The 15,779-nt window shown below is 39.7% G+C and overlaps 1 protein-coding gene across 3 annotated transcripts in view; it reads left to right on the top strand.

Annotated features, from left to right (window-relative positions):
* The window catches only part of RASA2 (RAS p21 protein activator 2), a 154,794-nt gene that overhangs the window by 111,364 nt on the left and 27,651 nt on the right, over positions 1-15,779 (top strand). For all 3 annotated transcript variants that reach the window (XM_056807533.1, XM_007502113.3, XM_007502112.3), the window contains 4 exons: positions 1,115-1,229; positions 2,317-2,391; positions 3,302-3,425; positions 6,405-6,511. In XM_056807533.1, the coding sequence (XP_056663511.1) occupies positions 1,115-1,229; positions 2,317-2,391; positions 3,302-3,425; positions 6,405-6,511 (421 nt within the window). The remainder of the gene's footprint in view (positions 1-1,114; positions 1,230-2,316; positions 2,392-3,301; positions 3,426-6,404; positions 6,512-15,779) is intronic.

Raw genomic sequence — 15,779 nt, 5'->3', positions numbered from 1 at the left:
TAAAATTTAAATTTATTAGTATAATATAGCATAATATAATATAGTAAAAATAAAATTGTTCCTCCACTTAGGGAGCTTATGTTGTCTCAGAGGGGACAAGATGTACAAAAATAAGTATATTCAAAATAAATGTAAGGCAATTTGAGAGTAGCATAGAGAGCTTTAGAACTGAATTAAGAAAGGTTTCCTATAGAAGGTAGCATTTGAATTACATCTTAAAGGAAACAAGATTCCAAGATGAGATGAGGAAAAAGTACATTTCTGGCAGTGAGGACTGCTAATACAAAGGCACAGAGGTGAGAAATTACATGACATGTTTGTTTAGAACATCAAGAAAGTGGGTTGAAACCAGATTTATTGAGTAGGGGAAGTGACATGGTCAGACCTGCTCTGTGGGAGGTGAATTAGAATGGAGAGACATTTAAGGCCAGGAGAACAATTAGGAGACTATTAAAGTGATCCACATGAGAGGAGGTTGTAAGGAGTTGAAATAGATACTAGGTGGCCATTTGAATAGAGTCCAGAGTATGAACAGTGTTGTGCAGCTAGAAATTACATTTGGTAGCTGAATGGATATGTGAAGTGAATGAAAGGGAAGAGTCAAGAAAAACATCCAGTTTGTGAACCTGAGGCTGAAAATATGGTGGCAACTCTTGGTTCTTAAAGGTTACATAATAAGTAGCTAGTAAATATTTTTTGATTGATTGATTCATTGATGATGCCAGAGTAGTACTGGCTTTAATAAGTCCTACTAGATTGATTGACAAGGACTGGAGTGCAGACATATCTAGTGACAAACTATATCTTTTGTCTAAGGACCAGCCTAGTGAAGTAAAGAGCTAGTTTTAACAGATTTTCAGTAATAGCAACTCTCAAAAACTTTCTAAAAAAATTATAGAGGGTTTTACATTGTGGCTTTAGAAAAATATAAATATAGCCACAGTAACTAAATCATACATCCTTAAAACAATAAAAACTTAAAGGTATATTTTTATACTCTGGGTAGAAGTTTTACCAATTGGGCATATTACCCAGTTTAAATATTCAACATCTGCCAGAATAGATAATTTGTTTACTAAAGTTGATATTGACTTGAATAAATTTTTTTTTTCAGAGATGCAAACACAATTTTTAGAGGAAATTCCTTGGCTACTCGGTGTCTTGATGAGATGATGAAAATAGTGGGAAGGCACTACCTGAAAGTGACATTAAAACCTATCCTAGATGAGGTATTGTGAGAACTACCAATAATCTGTGGACTTGAAGAATCTCTTGGTTAAGTGAAATATTGACCAAAGAGAAGCTAAATTCAGAAGGATATTATTTAAAGCTTTCACCAGAGTTTTCCTCTGATGCTTCATTGTGGCAGATGAGTGCCATTGTCTGGGTTCTTGACAGCAGCACTGACAGAACACTTTCTTATCTGGAAGATCCTTCCAGAACCATGAGTTCTTAGAACCAGAAGGTATCTCTGAGGCCTTCTTGCCTCACCTATATCTGGCCAGAAATGACCTCTACAACATCCCCAGCAAGGAACCCTCTAGCCTTTATGTGAGTGTCTCCAGAGAAGAAACCAGAAGCCAGGTCTCCTCCTCAGTAGTTCTAATCATTAAGGAATCTGCCCCTTCTCAAAGCTAAAATTACTTTCCTGGCTGTTTCTGTGTATTGCTCCTCCTAAAAGCAGAATGAGCCTGATCTCATATCTACATAAGAATTCCTAAAATATTTTAAAGACCAGCTAGAAAGGTTTTGAGTACAGGTCCAACAACTGACTATATTTGTCATTTAAGTCATGGGATCTTAGATTTACAGTTTGAAGGGACATTTAAAGGCCATTCAATTCAACCCCCTCATTTTCTATATGAAGAACTAGACCTAGATAGTAGGTAACAAAACTAGGATTCAAATCCAGCTACTCCAAATACATTACCATTCCTCTAAATTCCATCAGTCTAAGTTTTAAGAGGCCTATCATTAAAGACTGGCCACCAAATGGTGAATTTTTTTGGCTGCAACAACTCATGGGGACTGTCTGCAAAGACATGGAGGAATTGTGATCTGTGTTGTTAGATAGGGACAGGGTCCTCACACTGGGGTCTCATTGATCTTTTGAAAGAGAACTTAAAGGATAAGGTTAACCTCTTAGAAAATGTTTTGAGGTTTCTATCTAGTCTTCAATAAGTTATTGTATGTTTGAACTTTGTGCTTCTTATTATTTATCTTTTTTCCCCCAAATATGCCAAGAATGTATTTTTGCATAGTTTTCTAGATATGTAGGAAGAGAATAAATTTAATTCAAAATAATTTTCTTTTCAGATATGTGAATCTTCAAAATCCTGTGAAATTGACCCTATCCGATTGAAAGAAGGGGATAATGTAGAAAGTAATAAGGTGAACCTTTATTCCATAAGCTTTTATAAAGCTATATTTAAGGCTGGATCTGTTTCTCAGATGCATATTATAATGATAGGTTAAGGGAAGCTCATTTTATGTATTCTTTAACACTATTAATAGTGATATTTCTCATGGTTGACTTCTCAATGTAATATTTTTCCCTCACAAATTTTTATTTCAGTCTCTTGTTTATTCTTTTTCATCTAAGTATCATTGATATCAAATTTAAACTGTGTTAAGAATTCATAGTAAACAACTTCTACTCCAGGATGACTTAAAGAACTCATTTCTCATCTGCTAATTCTGCCACCAGCCTGATAAAATTAATCATTCCTGACCAAAAGCTATGGTTTTAGTAGTCCCCTGCCACTGATTCTATCTCTAGTTTACCTTTGAGACACTTTACCTCACTTGTCTCTCACCAGCTTTGGTCTGTGCATTTTTATTTACATTTTTGGCTTTTTAATACTTTGAAATAGCTCATGAGGTGTTTCATTTTCTAATTGAATGAATTTACAAAATTCACTTTGGCCATATCTTAAAGCCGTTAAGCTCTATTCATTTCTCAGATATTATCATCCTCCTTTGAAATAGATTAATTATTCAAAACATTCCTGTAGATGGTCAAGAAGGTAGACTATGTGAAAGAATTAAACTACAGCACATAGTAATATAGTAACAACTGATATCTTTGACCATTGAAGAATTACTAAGGATTTTTGTACTTGTAAACATTTTTAAGATTCAGTACTCAGTATCTTAGAATTCAGTGTTCAGAATCCAGTAGTTTTCTAATAACCATGTTCTATATTGAATTTATCATGTTTAGCAGGCAAAATGTAAAAAAAGAACCTGGTTAACATTATATGATACTCAAAAATGCTGAAATGTTATTTTGTTCTTGTAGGAGAATCTACGCTACTATGTAGAAAAATTATTCAGTATGATTATACAGTCCAATATGAGCTGCCCCACTGTCATGTGTGATGTGTTCTATTCGCTGAGACATATGGCTGCTCAGAGATTTCCTAGTAAGTGGTGCATCTATTGCCAAATCTCTTCATTTTATCTTTCTCAGACATTCACATCACATTTCATGCATGATGTTTAACTTTAAAAAATCCTAGGCCCAGGTGCTACCTCAAACACATAAAGGCTAGGGGACCAGGAAAAAGTTGCTTTATCACATAAGGTCCCTGCATTTTCAAAAAGATGCCCCTGTGCATTGGTTGGGTAGGAGTGTTATCAATTGAAGTTATTGACACCAATAAAATCATACGTCCAGTCTAAAAAAATATATGTGTTAACCTGCCTTGGGTACCAATGTCTGGGCATTTAAAAACAATCTGTAGTCTTCTTTCCCTTTAAATTCAAAATCACATTATCAGTTTTTTCATGACAATTTTTATTTTATTTTTTATTATTATTGTTATTTATTTTTTAACCCTTATTTTCCATCTAGGAATCAATACTATATATTGGTTCCAAGGCAGAGGAGTGATAAGGGCTAGGCAAAGGGGGTTAGGGTCATACAGCTAGGAAGTATCTGAGGTCAAATTTGAACCCAGGACCTCCCCGTCTCTAGGCCTTGCTCTCAATTTACTGAGCCACTTAGCTGCCCCTTCATGACAATTTTTAAAAGTGGTCTTTGTCAGCCTATCTAGACAGTACTTCAGGCTAGAAGCAGGTGAAAACTACCAAAAGATAACTGGGAGATGTGTCCCTAGCAAAGATAGAAAAATATATTAATGGTTACACTGCTACCAACTATGATGAGTCTCATGAATAGAACTGATAAGAGTTCCTTGACAGATCTATATTTACCACTCTCTTTTTCCTTTATATTTTGTGAGTCAGTGGGAGTTGGATTTTTCCTAGCCATATCTAGTGGAGTTAAAAAGATATCACACACTATATACTTAATGTTTTTGTGTTTCTAAACAGGTGTAGGTGATAAAAGCTTTACCATTATTTTGTTATTTTAAATTTCCTTTTAACATTTTCCCTATCTTTACCTTCTGGCTTCCCTCAAGTCTCAGTTAAAGTTCCACCTTCTGCAAAAAGCCTTCCTCTGTCTTCCTTAATCTTAGGCCCCTTCCTCTGAGACTACTTGTTTCTAAATAGCCATTAGCTTATTGTTTCCCCTATTAGACTGTGAACTCTTGGAGAACCAGAACTGTTTTTGCCTTTATCTCCAGCTCTTATTGTAATGCCTGACACATACTCTATGCTTAGTAAATACCCAATAGATGATATTGTGTTTAAATTCAGTACTGAAATATCTTAAGACTAATTCCTGGGGCAGCTAGGTGGCTCAGTGGATAGAGAGCCAGATCTGGCCTCAGACACTTCCTAACATTGTGACCCTGGGCAAGTCACTTAACCCCATTTACCTAGCCCTCAGCACTCTTTTGCCTTGGAACCAATACTTAGTATCAATTCTAAGATAAAAGGTAAGGATTAAAAAAAAAAAAGAATAATTCTTGTCTCCTTCAATCATTCAGGCATTAGGGATACAAATACAATGAATAAAACAGTCCCTACATAGAAGGAACTTATCTTCTAACCATCATATAATTTGAGAGTTGCAGCCATTTTCCTCCTTCCATAAATTTGTAAATCAATGACCAACTGAAGTTATGACTTGGAAAAGATTGTCATCTCCAGAAGGATCTAGTACTTAACTTTCCTCCTTACTTTTCTCTATCTTCTAGTGGCCGAGAGATTTCTTTTTTTTTTGTTTCTGAATCCACCTCAAAATGTTCTACTAAAAAAGATGTGTCCTAAGTCTAGTGGCAGAAGATTTTTATTCTTCTTCCCTTTACTCCAGATAGCTATCTTCTCAGAGTCAAAACTCAATTCACTTTTTTCTGATGAATTTCTTTTTTTTAATGACAGTGTTTTTACATTAAGAAATACCTCATTGACCTTTGAATTTAACCAGAGAACTCTAATCATACTTTAATATTTTGAAATAGACTTTATATATATGACAAAAACAGCAGCTGCTTCTTAGAGATTTTGCTTCAAAAAATTAATAATGTCAAAATTCAATATAGCTCCCTGACTGTAAAACATAGTTTTATTATAGTTTCAGTATTTCAGTTACACTTCTGCCTGTTCTAGCAGAAATGTCCACTTAAAAATTAACCTGCATACCCAGAATGAATGGCTGCAGGAAGGCTTTGCCCTCTTAACCAATAGTAATTTTTCAAGGATACATGTTTATGGATTTTCACAGAAAGATACCTAAGTAGATGTTCAGTCTTTCTTTTGAATTCACAACAAATACCTAGGCCAGCATTGGTGAGATATTGGCATGCATACCAACCCTGGCACAGGGGAGCTGCACCGTTCCCCCTCTTCCCAGTGCCCAAAGACATACCCTATCCCTCTCTCCTGGTGCCCGGATCAGGCACTTCCTGAGCACTTCCTCCCTCTACTCTCTTGTGTAAAGGGTGGGGTGGGAGTGGGGCATGGGGAGGCTCACTGGCAGTGTGGAGTTGCCCTCTGGGCATGCAAACTCAAAAACCTCCCCAATGCTGACCTAGGCCATAAGGTTTGAGATTCTGTCAGCCAGGCTAGTCAGGTCAGACCTGTAGAACCTCAGTTTCATCAGCACTTAGTCACTCACTCAGTGGAGACTTTGGTTATCTGGACTGCCACTAGGCAATGCTAGATGCTCCTCATCCTTTCTGGCATGTTTCTAAATCTTTGCTGCTATTTCTCACACTGACACAGACCTGGAACCTTATTACCAGCTTAGCCTTTCCCATCTCCCCAGAGAGTGTGCAGCTAAAGGATTATCCAGCTACTCGATACTTTTCTCTATCTTCTAGTGGCTGAGTGATTTTTCTTTTTGTTTCTGTAACTGACCCTCCTAGTCATCCTTTTACTTCACCTTTTCTCAATCCACTGGGAAATGGTGCCTTGCACAATTGCTCAGGATCTCTGTTATTTGCTCCTTGTTGGCTCTCATGACTGTCACATGTCACCATTTTTCTCTGCAGATGACCCTCATGTACAGTATTCTGCCGTCAGCAGCTTTGTATTTCTTCGTTTCTTTGCTGTAGCCGTAGTGTCACCTCATACTTTTCATTTACGACCTCACCATCCAGTAAGTGTTTCTTCTGTTCAAACTTTACTCCTTTTTTACTCACATTCATTAGAGTGAAGAAAGAGAAGTAATAGTGAACTAATTTCTTTGGTTGTGTTCTGTGACTATTGATGATTTTAATTTTGCTAGACTGTTTTCAGTTATTCAGTACAAAAGCTGGCAATTTACTTTTTTCTTTCTTTAGTTTATAGATACTTTTAGGGAAACAAGAAATTTTTTGAAGGAAATTTTTTAAGAAACCCATTCAAAGTCTTGGAACTTTCTTGTTATATATAAAATATATTGTTAAGTATACATCTGTATTTTAATTAGTTCTCAATTTTTATCACAATATTTATTTCACCTCAAGTGCATAAATACAAAAATATGATAAACAGATTAACAGTTATGTACAAATAAGTTCTTTCTAAACAATAAGAAATTAGCTCCTTTAGTTTTAAAAAATTATATAATTTTGTTTGTCTACAATGTTAAAACCTTGTTTAATGACCTAAAGGTATATTAGAGCTACCACATGGCCTAAATAATATTCAATTCCTTCATATCTAATTCCATTTACATTAGCTTCTGTGTTTTTATTCCTTGCTTACTACAGGCTACTTCTGCTATTTGCTAATTTATATGCAATTTTATTTAATAGATTTATTTTGTTCCTTCATTAAAGCATTCCATTAGCTACCAGGAATACAAAGATGAAAAATGAAAATCTCTCTCTCCAAAGAACTTACAGTTTAATAGGATAAGACATATGTTCAGAGAAATATAAGACAAGATAAAAAAAAAAGATTAACAGGGAAAAGGGGACAATTCAGTCAAACTACTCTAAGAAAATTCTGTTGAGGGAAAGGTTACTTTCACTGGGATATCAAAGAAGAAATCATGGAGTAGGTAGCATCTAGACTAACCTTGGGAGAAAGAGGGATATATTAGGAAACAGAAGTGAAGGGGAACTGTCCAGACAGTAAGAACAACTTCCATCAGGAGTCACCAGCTATCCAATTTGGATGTAAGGTCTTATATTTTATTTTATATGCAAAAGTAAATATCATAAAAGGTTTTCGAGTTAAAAGAGTGATGTAGTAAGGCTTCTATATTAGGAACATACATAGTTCTGACCTCTATGAAGAGTGGATTAGAGAGGGAAGATGCTGTAGGCAAAGAGAGCAATTAGGAGGCTTCATAATAATCTAGGCAAGAGATTTGCATAGGGTGGTAACAGTGTGAATGAAGAGAAGGGAATAGATGTGCAATGTGTGTATGGGGTGTTCAGGGAGGGGTAGTATCTCTGGTATGAAGGGCTTGTCGTGCCCTCCTAGGGCAGCTCTCCAGCCTCTGACCCTCACCTGACACCCAGCTCTCACCTGTGGCTCCTAGTAGCTGCTAGCATGCGGCAGCGGCCACACCCCGGTCAATAGCTTCGACAGGCCGGCTAAACCTTGTGAGGGTAGCCATTGGGTCATCGACCCCTGGTGAACCAGGGCTTTGCTCACCCAGCATGTGAAGACTGCTTCGGTGGAACAGGCAGAAGAAACCAATAAGAAGGTTCAACGGCTGAGATGGCGACGCAGCAAAGCACTGTGGAGTGCTTAGGGCGTGTGGAGCACAAAAGACAACACAGCCATCCAATGCAGCTGAGGAAGTCTCCAGGTGTAACAACTTTTCATGCCACTGGACTCAGGCTTCCAACACCAAGAGAGTGGGACTGTCTCTGTGCATCAACTTTTCCACTTAAATCTCCTTCACGCACAAGTATCTTTGTGCACACTCATCTATCCTAACCCCGTCCACCCTTTTCAAGACCTGCGGCGATGGGGGAGTGGTGACGCAACAGGTGGAGGTAACCACTGGTAGTTGTAGTCACGATCCTGCACGTAGGCGGTCCACGGACCAGTGGTCGCTCGGCCCTGTAGGGCAGCAGAGACGTTCGGCAGCATCCTGGGTGACTGAGCAGCCCTCTCTAGGACAGCACTGCTCACCCTAATCAAAGGAGGGTACTAGAAAAGGTGTTTCAAACATTGCCTGCCCTACAAACACCCAGTCAGCATACCGTGGCTGTGTGTCGAAATTAAGCGGTCGAAATCAAAGAAAACAAAATACAAAGAAACTCCTACTAGGAACATGGAACATCAGAACATTACTTGATAGAGAGAACACCCCAAGACCTGAGAGAAGAACAGCTCTAATCGGTAAAGAACTGGCGTGATATAACATCGACATCGCAGCCCTAAGCGAAACACGCTTACCAGAAGAGGGATCACTCAGCAAACCCACCACTGGATACACCTTCTTCTGGAGAGGTAGAGCAACAAATGAAGACAGAATCCACGGTGTTGGCCTGGCTATCAAGACCGGTTTGCTCAAACAGCTGCCAGACATGCCTGTGGGCATCAGCGAGAGGCTCATGAAGATCCATTTGCATCTCAGCAAAGACCGGTATGCCACAGTCATCAGCGCATATGCCCCCTACACTGACCAGCACAGAGGAGACCATCGAGCAGTTCTACTCTGACCTGAGTGCCGTCCTGCACTCAGTGCCCACAAATGACAAGCTGATACTATTGGGAGACTTCAACGCCCGCTTTGACCTGGACCATGAAAGATGGAAAGGAGTGCTCAGCAAACATGGTGTGGGCAAAATGAACAGTAAAGGCCTACTGCTACTCAGCAAATGCTCAGAGTTCAAACTCACCATCACAAACACTGTGTTCAGAATGGCGAACAAATATAAAACAATGTGGATGCACCCACGATCAAAACAGTGGCATCTCATTGACTACATCATTGTACGCCAGTGAGACATCCAGGATGTACAGATCACCAGAGCCATGAGAGGAGCTGAATGCTGGACAGACCACCGATTGGTTAGAGTAACTTTTCAAATGCGCATTGCACCTCACTATCCAAAACGCACCCAGACAGTTCGCATATTTTACAATGTGAGCCGTCTTAGAGATCCATCTTATTTGCAAACATTCCAGTCCTGCCTGGACGACAAGCTGTCTGCCAAGGGACCACTCACTGGAAGCTCAACCGAGAAATGGAACCAGTTCAGAGACGCAGTGAAGGAAACATCAAAGGCAGTCCTAGGCCCCAAACAACACAACCACAAGGACTGGTTTGACGAGAACAACACTGCTATTGGAGACCTATTGAGCAAAAAGAACAAAGCCTTTATGGAGTGGCAAAATAACCCAAACTCTGCTCCTAAAAAGGACAGATTCAAGTCTCTCCAAACCACGGCACAGTGTGAGATCAGGAAGATGCAAGACCGATGGTGGGGAAAAAAGGCAGAAGAAATCCATCACTTTGCTGATGCGAAAAACTACAAACAATTTTTCAGTGCCCTCAAGACTGTCTATGGGCCATTAAAACCTACCACCACTCCTTTGCTATCCTCAGCAACAGGTGGAAAGAACACTTCGGTCAGCTTCTGTAATAATTAAAATAGTTGAGGCCATAAACTGTAGTGATTAAATAGTGGAAGACTTAAATTGTAGTAGATATAAGAGTGGATGAGTAAGTTGTGACCGCAGGAAATATGTTTTCACTACAGTGTTTTGTTTTTAAATCAAATATAAGGTGGTTGCCAGGGAAATATTCCCAATTATTCAAATATACCCAAGTCATCTGGGTTTTATAGAGATTTTAATTAATACAAATGAGGAATTAAAGAAAAGGAGAAAGAGAGAAAAAGGAAATAATGAGAAAAGGATAAACCGGCCCTGGCCAGTCCTGGCCAACCCAGGCCTAAGCCCTAAGAGAAAAGATCAGTCAGTCCTTAATCACTCACCACAAGATCTGTCCAAGCAAGGATTCTAGTGACACCAGGCCAGCATCATCTCAGCTGCCTCCACCAGCTCAATCCTCAATCTGAATGCCCATCTGAATGAATCTGAGCTCCTATTTAAAGGGCAGTTTCTCCTATGTCACCTCCCCTAAGTCCTTATATCTACCAATCACAGTAGACATTTTTCAAAGGACAGACCATTCTTAGTTCACACCTGAGTAGACTAATCTTTTTGAGTAATTCACACCAGGAAAGCTCTGAGTAAGTTTATCAGCTCTTTGTTCCTTGTAAATTCACAAGTTGCTTGACCTTTATAGGTACTTATCTTAAGAACTTTTTGTCTTATTATAAGTATGGGTTTAAGTACTTTTCATTGTTCAGAAAAGAGTTTACAACTTTATCTTCCCCTAGGGCAGACTTAAGTAGAGTTCTCACATTCCTGATCTAAGTAGAGTTCACTGTCCAAATGGGGAATGGTCTTAATCCAATCTTATGAAGTAGGGTCTGGGAATTTTTAAGGTTCACACTTCTCAACTGACCTTTTTCAGTCGACCAAAGGGCCCTTGACCAGATCCCCCAAAACTGCACCATTGAACAACTTGATGTCCCTCCTTCAATAGAGGAAGTCCAAAAAGCCATTAAATAAATGAGTGCAGGCAAAGCACCCGGTAAAGACGGGATCCCAACCAAGGTGTACAAGGCCTTAAAAGGAAAGGCGCTCCAGGCATTCCACATAGTGCTGACCAGCATATGGGAAGAGGAAGACATGCCCCCAAAACTCAGAGATGCCTCCATCTTAGCCCTATACAAGAAAAAAGGCGCACAAGCAGCCTGTGACAACTACAGAGGCATCTCACTACTCTCCACTGCTGGAAAGATCCTCACCCATGTTATACTCAACAGACTCCTGTCATCTGTTTCAGAGCAGAACCTGCCTGAATCACAATATGGCTTCCGACCAGATCGCAGCACCATCGACATGGTCTTCACGGTGAGGTAAATGCAGGAAAAATGCCTTGAGCAGAACCTAAGTCTCTACATTGTCTTCATAGACTTGACGAAGGCGTTGGACACAGTGAACAGGGACGCATTGTGGGTGATCCTCAGCAAGCTCGGTTGCCCAGCAAAATTCGTCAAACTGATCCAGCTCTTTCATGTCAACATGACAGGGGGAGTCCTATCTGGTGGAGAGACTTCCGATCGCTTCAACATCTCCAATCGCATGAAACAAGGCTGTGTCCTCGCTCCAGTACTATTCAACCTATACTTCACCCAAGTATTACGACATGCTGTGATGGATCTAGACCTGGGCGTCTACATCAAATACCGACTGGGTGGCTCACTATTCGACCTTCACCAGCCTGACTGCAAAAACAAAGACAACAGAGAGACTCATCCTGGAAGCTCTCTTCACAGATGTCTGTGCTCTCATGGCCCACCAAGAAAATCATCTCCAAACCATTGTGGACAGGTTCTCTACCCCAACAAAACTGTTTGGCCTGACTATTAGCCTCAGCAAAACAGAGGTGCTGTTCCAACCTGCACCAGGGAGGCAAACGAACCAGCCGTGCATTACAATCGACGGCACGCAGCTTTCTAACGTCAACACTTTCAAGTACCTGGACAGCACCATCGCCAATGACGGGTCCCTAGACCATGAGATCAATGCCAGGATCCAAAAGGCCAGCCAGGCACTCGGGCGGCTGCGCTCCAAAGTCCTCCAACACAGCAGTGTAAGCGCTGCGACGAAGCTCAAAGTGTACAACGCAGTGGTCCTCAGCTCGCTCCTGTATGGTTGTGAGACATGGACACTGTACCGGAAGCACATGAAACAGCTGGAGCAATTCCACCAACGCTCCCTCCGGTCAATCATGAGGATCCGATGGCAGGACCGAATCACCAACCAGGAAGTCCTCGACAGAGCCAACTCCACCAGCATCGAAGTCCTGGTCCTCCAAACCCAGCTATGATGGTCTGGACACGTCATCCGCATGGACCCACAGTGAATACCAAGACAGGTATTCTATGGTGAACTGTCAGCTGGACTCAGGAAACAAGGCCGACCAAAGAAAAGATTCAAGGATCAGCTAAAGTCCAACTTGAAGTGGGCTGGCATGACACCAAAGCAACTAGAACTCGCTGCCTCTGACAGAAGCAGCTGGCGAGCCCACATTCACCATGCCGCCACCACCTTTGAAGATGAGCGACGTCGACGTCTTGCCGCTGCGCGTGAACGCCAACACCAGGCCACAACCACACCTCCCATAACAACTGGCGTCCCATGCCCCATGTGCCACAAACTGTGCGCCTCAGCCTTTGGACTCCAAAGCCACATGAGGGTACACCGTAGATGAAACTGCACAAAGACAATCGTCATTCTCGGTCACGGAGAGACTACTACTATGGACAAGGGGGGGAGGGGTTGCACTGAAGAAAGGAATAGCTAAAGGTGCTACCAGTATTGTTCTTAATGTTTTCAACAGAAATAGGAAGTTAGGAATAAGGTTTTAGGAGGAAATGTTCCTCTTTGGACACTTTAAGTTTGAGAAGCTGCCAGGTAGAGCTGTCCCACAAGACAGTTTGTAAGAAGAGTTCACAGGAAAAATAAAGGCTGAATTCAGAGGTTTTGAAGTCATCTGTATAGAAGCAAGATAATTGAATCGATGAAAAGAATGAATTGTCAAAGGAGAGAGAGTGAATGTGTACATATACACACTGGAGTGGGAGTGGGAGGTGAGGGAGGAGATGAGAGATATTGAGATTGAGATGAAGGGTAGAGCCTGGAGGGCTCTCATTTAAGAGATGAGGAAGGAAGAAATAACAACTAAGGCCCTAAGAAGGAAGATCCTGGTTGGTAGGATTATCCTAAATGCTTAAGTGGTTATTGGTCACCATTGAAGGAGCAGTTTTCAGAGAGTGATAAGAGATTGAAGTTAGATTGCAGGAGGTTGGAGACTAAGTTAATATTGAAGTAAAAGCAACAAGATTAGACTGTTCTTTTGATAAGTTTAGCATTGAAGGGAAGGAGGAGAGAGTTAAGATGATAGCAAGATTGAAAAGGCCTAGAGTCAGAACAATCAGTGCCTCCAGGCCCTGGACAGAATGAGATCAGGGACCCAAGTACTGTAACAAACATGCCTTAGGCAGAGAAGACCATCCCAGCTCCCCAAAATGAAGGGAAGAAGGAAAGAACAGCAAAGCTAAAAATGTTCTGAGGCCTTTAGGAGAGTTGAGCCTTACAATTAATGTGACAACTAGTACCATAGTTTATGATTGCACCTAAATACAGATAGGCGCACTTTGTTCTTGGTGTTGAAATGTTTTTCATTACAAATGGGGCCTAAATTTTTGTGCTACTGTACTTAGGTTCTATTTAGTCTCCTCTTCACATAAAATGTATTTAAAAACCCATTTTATTTATTACTGTTCCTTAATTTTGTTTTATTATGCTGGTATTTGTGGCACCTCAAAAAAGGTACCTCAAAGATCTTCTTTGAATCTTCATTCTGGTTGAGAAGGTATATAATAGACTTGTAGACTGAACCTTAGATCAAGACTGAGGTGACCTCCTCATGCACCCTTGGCACTGGCCCCTCTGTGGGTTGGGAGAGACCCTGCTGACTGGCGGTACACCACACCAATAGGTTAGGGCAACAAAAGACACAGCTGGGAACAGATACTGTTTCAGCAATTTTGTAGTTTATAATCATGTTGCATGATTCCTTGGCAAAAATATCAAAGTTTCTGTGTACAAAATGTATTTTCCATTTTCTCAAAAATGCAGTTACACATTAAATTTTAGTTAGACCTGCCCAAGTAAAATACTTTAATTTTGCCATCTGGAAGTTAATCATGGCTCTAAGGGAAAGGTTTGTAAGGCAAAGTTCCCTCTAAAGGGTATAAAGGGTAAGAATAAAGTCCTCCCATTGAAGTTATAGCCCCAGGATCAGAGAAATGAAGTGAGGTTACATGGATGATAGCAGGATATCCAGGTAGAAGTGGCTGTCAGGCATTTAAGAGATAGGACAGAACCTCAATGATGATATAATCAATAGTATTGGTGCATGTCACAGAGAGGTCAGGAGAAATGAGCACTAAGAACAGGTCAGTAGATTTCCTGATTAGGAGATCTTTGGTGACCTTTGAGAGAGCCGTGTCAAGAAAGATTGAGGTAGATCACAGATGATTCGGGAGTAAAGAAAGTTAACATAGTAATCCATTCCTGAAAAACTTGGTAGTAAAATTAAGCGAAAAAAATAACTTAGATATTTTTGTTTGGGGGTGGGGGCAAAGGAAGGAAGCAGGTCAACTAAAGTCTTTTAAAGAAGAAAAAACCTTCATGTAGTTATTAGAAGTTAATCAATGAAAATGCAGAGACTATTGAATAATAGAGAAAGCGAAGATAAAATTATCTCATGATTTAGGACATGGTGGAGTTGCTATCAAAAGAAGGGGATAACTTTGAGGGAGGAAAAATTTATTTTGAGGTGAAGAGAAAGGTATATTAGGAAGTTCACATGAAATACACTCTCCCTTTTTAGTAAAGTTGAAGGCAGGGAATCTTTTGAGTATACCATAGTTGAACTGTTTTAAAATAGGCAGTGTGAGGAATGTAGTAAACTGAAAATCATCAAAAAATAAATAAAAGAATTGCCAAGCACCTAATAGAGTCCAAGATGAAAAATGCTGGCCTTCTGTCACAGGAAGAATAATAGCTCTTATTTATATGGCATTATACAGTTTGCATAATGGTTTTTTCCACCACTTTTCCCCACAATAACCTTGAAAAGTTGTAGTACAAGTAACATATCTCTATTTTGCAAATGAAGGAGACTAAGATTGATACCTATTAGGTGATAGCCAAGTCTTCTGACTTTATGCTTAGTTTCTTTTTCATTTTACCATGCCATCTAAGGTGGCTTTTGCTCCGTTCTTCTATAAGAAGAAGATAATTGAACTTAGAACATTGAATTTTTTACCAAATTTGAAATTACTTTGTGATATTTTTAAAGAATTTCATTGTTTTGACAGAGAATTGTAGAACTTTACATATGTAAACATTTTATTAAGGACTAAGTGGATTCTTGTGAATAAATTTAACTGGTGATATAAGCAAAGAAACATATAACCGTGTGTGTGTGTGTACATATATATTTTAAATATATGTGATATTTAATGACTACCCTTAAGACCTTTTCATTCCTTTTCCTTAGATTTCCCTTATGATTTCTCTCCCCTCCCCCATTAAAATTCATTGTTCATTTCCAAGGATTTTCCATGTTTAAAGTCTGACTTCTATGGGAGAAATTTTCCATTTTATTAGAACTCTAAATTTCTCCAATCTATGATTTGGGCCTGAAATAACTCCTTTTCAGTTGATTCATTAACTTAGATTTGTTCTACTCTACTCTTTTACTCTACTGTGCTTTGGGAAAAGAGTGGGTTCTTCAACCAGTAAGGTCTATGTTTGAAATAAAGTAT

This window comes from Monodelphis domestica, chromosome 8, assembly GCF_027887165.1.
Source record: "Monodelphis domestica isolate mMonDom1 chromosome 8, mMonDom1.pri, whole genome shotgun sequence".
Lineage (NCBI taxonomy): Eukaryota > Metazoa > Chordata > Mammalia > Didelphimorphia > Didelphidae > Monodelphis > Monodelphis domestica.
This window is presented reverse-complemented; position numbering and strand designations above follow the sequence as displayed.